Source organism: Theobroma umbraticum, unplaced genomic scaffold (genome assembly GCF_002168275.2).
Source record: "Theobroma umbraticum cultivar Fairchild unplaced genomic scaffold, ASM216827v3 scaffold_5277.0, whole genome shotgun sequence".
NCBI lineage: Eukaryota > Viridiplantae > Streptophyta > Magnoliopsida > Malvales > Malvaceae > Theobroma > Theobroma umbraticum.
In genome coordinates, this window is record NW_018402188.1 from 1 (window position 1) to 5,473 (window position 5,473).

Below are 5,473 nucleotides of genomic sequence, written 5' to 3' on the forward strand. Positions count from 1 at the left end.
TTAAAGTAATGTGCTAATGTTCTCTAATGTCTATTTGAACTTATAAAATATTTAACATGTTCTAACTTCCTTTTTTTTCTTTAATTTATGAAAAATTTATAAACATTGGGTTTATAAATTCTTAGTTAACTTTTTTATCAAATGAATTAATAATCATTTGCCATTGTTATTTGAAACTAATGATGTTTTTTTTTAATTTTTTGTAACTTTTCAAGGTACAACTTGTGTTTATACTAAGTTGCTAATGACATCAAGACTATGTGTTTATGCTAAGTTGTAGACTGTTAATAATTTATTGTTGTTTGCTCAAGACTATTTTGTTGTTGTTTGCATCCATCTTTAAAGACTATTATCGATTTGGTGTTTTTTGTTGTTGTTTGTATGAGTATCCATCTGGCTATCTTATTTGTTAGAAGTTGCTTGATGAATTTGGGTGGTCAATGACCAATTTGTAAGTTATGATTTGAGTTTTATGAATTTGGGTTGAATATTTTAGAATAATTTAGTTTTGTAATTGCTTGTTCACTACAATGAGGATTAAAGGAAGCTTGAGTGCAGCTCATAAATTCACTATTGTATTAGGTTCTTTTGCTGGGAGAGCTAGCTTAAGAAAAAGCTATAATTTTTTGAAACTATCTTCCCCTAGTGCAATTTTCAAAAATCAAATTGAACTACTTCAGTTTTATAATTTTTTTTAGTTATTATTCTAGTGTGGTTCAATTTCGGTAAGTTTAGAAGATCAGTTCGGTTAGTTTGGTTATAAGATATCCAAAATCGAACTAACTATTTGCTTTGACCTAAACTTAGGGGATTTGTTTACTGAAGGTCTGAAAAGAATTTTGAAATAAAGACCTTAAAAAGAAATGGGTCTCAAGCCTATCAACTAAATCTTCAATGGTGGGAGCTTACCTCGATGCTTGTGGCCGACTTGAAAGTCTTGGGTACTGACTATTCTACCACATGGATTATTGCAAGCACTAATTTTTATTTTTCATCCTAAGGTGTATAATGCTTGGTTCCCATAATGTGTAAAGCATGGTTGAACAAAGTTCATAATATTCATATAACATGTATATGTTGAAGTATTATAATTACGAGGGACTTTCGATGGGGGCCACTGATATGAATGAAAGTGTGGTTGCTTCTAAGAGCTAAAGGCTTGACTATGACACCACTCATGAATGGATGCAAAACACAAGGCCATAAAATGTGTTGGCAAAACTAAATATAGAGTAAGCAAGGAAGCTTGTGTGTGGTAGTGGCTTGACTAGTCAAATGAAGAATCAATGGTTGAATGCTTAGTCAACCATTTAATTTAGAGTAGAACCAGCCACAATCACTAAATAAAGGTTCAAATCTAAGAGATACCTTCATTCATATCACATGATTCCCAAAATTTTTGATATTTGAAAATTTTGAAAATGGTGGAATTTTGAAAATGGTGGGAGATTGTTGGTGTATTTTCAAAATAAAAATTGTCTCTTGAAGTGAAAAGTTATTTTTTCATATTATGTCTTATGGAATGAGTGATTGTCTTTTCATAAAGTAATTATTGAAATAATACTTTCAACTAGAAGTTGTATCTTACAATATACAAAAGTATCTTTTATACAAAAAGATGCTTTGATGAAAGGATTGTGGCATTGAAAAGAAACACTTGCAAGTTTATATAAAGAATTTACTGTCAACCATGTTAACATACCAAAAACAAGACAATAACAGAAAAATCAATAGCAATAGAAGAATTATGTTTTGAAAGGAAACATAGTTCCAATTATCTACCCAATGAGTTCAAATTACTCATAATTTACTTGTTACAAAAAGAAGGCTCTAATGTGTCACTCTGTGTGAGTTCGACAACCTGATCACTCTAGATGCAACATTTTGAAAATCACCATCAATAATTTTTTGTCGAGGTGCGATCAGTTATCTATTACATTAATTCTCCTTAATGAAATTCGAAATTGATTTTAGATTCATCTAAAAAACAAAAACCTAATCTACATGTTTTAAAGTTGGGTTTGAGCCCTTTTCTTTTCTTCTCTTCTTCCAAAATGAAACGCGCCTTTGTAGGCATCGAACATCCGACCACCTAGCAAAGGGCTTCGTGGCTCAAACCCTCCGTAGAAAACAACCCAGGGGCCTCTTGTTACTTTCTTTCTTTCTTTTTCTTCCTAACCGGCAGAGCCCTTCACTCTTCTCTGAAAAACCTAACGCTTTATACAAATTCCTTAAATTTAATCTAAACCCCATTTGCTCCAACACATTATGCGAATAATCGTCCTTGATTTTATATTTAGTTCATTAGTTATATAGCTGCACCGTTTTTACATGTACTGCTTTTCCTCTTGCCCACTGACTGTAAATCTTTCATGAACTGAGAAAAATGATGGAAACAGACCCATCATGTTATATCTTATTGTAAGTGTGCATCATTATTTACTGATATATGTGAAGCGCAAAAAACCATAGATCCTAGTGGAGAAAAGGAAGTGCGGCATGTGAGTCACAATTTCCTAATCAGCAATCATCTAGACTCTCAGCATCGAGCTCAAGCGCCAAATCATGAGGTCCCAAAATAGATTCAAATGTAATTCCTTTGCGTTGAGGAAGCTGACTTATCTTGTTAGACTCCTCTTCAGTTAAAGACCAATCAAAGATGTCAAGGTTCTGTTTCATTCTCTCATTGTTGAAGCTTTTTGCTATGGAGCTCACCCCCTGCTCATATAGCCATCTCAAGGAAATCTGCCAAACCAGGCACACCAATGGAATCAAAACACCTATCTTGCCATAAATAATTATAATACAGAGTAAAACTAACTATGATAGTTCAGTTCAACAATAATCATAACTTTGCCAGATTAATAGAGCTTCGTTATACCATTAAACCTTGGGATTTGTTTAATTAACATCTCAAAATCTTAACTCGTCAGCTAGTAACCAACGTGATGATAAAATGAGTTAATGAAATGTATATTTTTTTGCATGAGGGATTAAATTCCTAAAATCAAATTCTATCTCTGTCATGTTTTGCATTTTTAGTGTTCATACTTTTTCATCTTTGATGATTTTTATGTTTTAAACTTGCTATGTTGCTTTCCACTTGAGTAAATGCAGACCCACCTGAGCAGTGGTTTTTCCTTGGGCCTTTGCAATCTCTCCAAGCACATCACACTCCAAGATTCTGTTGTCTCCCCATTTAGTGTTGTTTGCACCCAATGGTGAGAATGCTGAGACATGAATGCCCCTTGCCTTGCAGAACTCCCTCAATTTCTTTTGCTGCCATAGTGGATTCATCTCCACCTGAAAAGTAGCAGAACAATAATGATTAATTAGAATTGGGAATTGGAACTCTTATATAGTCTCGTCTGTCTGCATCTCACTCACTTGGTTAACAGCTGGGGGAATTTTGGCAGTGGAGAGGAGCTCCTCAAGCTTCTTACAAGAGAAATTGCTTACTCCAATGGCCTTTGTTAGGCCAAGGCTCTTGCATTCTTCCATTGCTTCCCAGACTGACTTGATATCCAAGGGAAATATATGTTCCCTTATAACAGGCATTTGACGAACCTCTTGGCTCAATTTTAATGGCCAATGTATAAGGTACAAATCAATGTAGTCCAATTGAAGATTCCTGAGATAAACAACAAAACCAAATTTATGGAACTTTGGCGTAGTTAGTATATCAACAAAGGCACAGGCCAAATTTATGCTAAGTCTTATTTGGAAAAAGTAAAGTTACCTAAGGCTCATTCTGATGGAAGGCACGATGAGGTCCTTCTCAGCGAAGCTGCTCCATAGCTTGGAAGTAATGAAGAGTTCATCTCTGGACTTTATCAGGCCAAGACGCAAGGCCTCGGCAATTGCTTCACCTAAAGGCTGCTCAGTCCGGTATGCAAAGGCCGTGTCAAAGTGACGGTAGCCTGCTTTGATAGCTTCAATGATGGCAGCCTTCGTGGTCTCTGGAGCAACAGGGGGGCTTGATGAAGTTCCCATGCCGATCACCGGCATGGTTAAATCACAAGAGCTTAGAGTGACCCCTGGTACTACTACTGCCATTCTTGGTTCCCTGTTCTCTGTTTTGGCCTATATGTTGAACGCTTTATACTTGACCAAACCGAAGCCATATCCTTTTATAGTCACATCATGGTGGCGTTTATAGTGGGGCGAGTCCTTGGCGAGTGCCTGACTAAGTTTGGGTGCCAATAGTCATGCTTGGGCAGCCCTTGGTTGGATACTTTATTCAAAATGTTACCATCTTTGACTGTGAGAAACTTTGTCCTGATTAGGAAATTTTGAAGAAGTTCTAGATGGCTGTCAAATGTAGACCGGCACTCACAATTTAATATTTGACTATTGACTTTAAGCAAGTGCTTTTTTAGCAAATGGGTTACAGTCAACATTTCACCGCATTATTCATAAAAGGACAAAGACATCCGAAGCGATACTTCACCTATTTTTATAATATTATTACCAGAGTTTGTAGAAAGACAGACCTCACTAATTAAAACTTAGCGATATTGAAGTGAAATTATGAAATACTAAAAGAGTTGACTCCATGATTGCCACATTCATGATAAGAGAGAATAATAATTAAATTTAATTCAAAACTAGTAATAAATATTATTGATTCAAAAGATCTTATGAAACGGGTATTATGCACTAATATATATATATATATATATATATATATCTCTTTTATTTAAATTTTGATATTTATATTGATGTGATATGATCATTTTATAAAAATAAAATTATTATATAATAAATGATAAAAAGACTAACTAGTATAACAGTTGTTGTATAGACAATTACGTTCACACCAGTACAATTTTAATATATATAACATAATTATTACATCAAGTAGAAGGGGCAAACTAATTAAGTAAACGTACAGACCTACAATTCAACCAGCATATAGCCAGAGAACACCCGACTAGGGATGGATCGAACTTAATTATACATGATTTGGACTCTTCATTTTATATAAAGGATGACATCTCAATCCTCAGCATCAAGCTGAAGCAGCCAATCATGAGGTCCAAAAATAGATGCAAATGTAATTCCCTTGCGTTGAGGAAGCTGGCTTATGTTGTTGGACTCCTCTTCCGTTAAGGACCAGTCGAAGATGTCAAGGTTCTGTTTCATTCTCTCCTTGTTGAAGCTTTTTGCTACTGAGCTCACCCCTTGCTCGTAGAGCCATCTCAGGGATATCTGCCAAATCGGGCCCCAACATCAGAAAAATCATATGAATTTGATATAAATCCTTTCAGTAATCAATAATTGCTCATTTATTTGTTTAGATATTTATAAAATGATATGCCCAAAATTTAATTATTGATTAAGACATACAATCAATTATTTTTTGTTTTTTGTATTTTAGAGTTGTCAAAGATTATAATGGACCATGTACTTGATAATATTTAAAGTAATGTGCTAATGTTCTCTAATGTCTATTTGAACTTATAAAATATTT

At 34.4% G+C, this 5,473-nt stretch overlaps 1 protein-coding gene across 1 annotated transcript; it reads right to left on the reverse strand.

Annotated features, from left to right (window-relative positions):
- Nucleotides 1–1,857: 1,857 nt before the first annotated feature.
- Nucleotides 1,858–4,175, reverse strand: LOC110428949 (D-galacturonate reductase-like). Its single transcript, XM_021444870.2, has 4 exons — nt 3,740–4,175; nt 3,388–3,631; nt 3,124–3,303; nt 1,858–2,745 (listed from the first exon to the last, which is right to left on the reverse strand). The coding sequence occupies exons 1-4, from the start codon at nt 4,054–4,056 to the stop codon at nt 2,521–2,523; spliced, it is 966 nt and encodes a 321-aa protein (XP_021300545.1). The 5' UTR covers nt 4,057–4,175; the 3' UTR covers nt 1,858–2,520.
- Between the last annotated feature and the right edge of the window lie 1,298 nt (nt 4,176–5,473).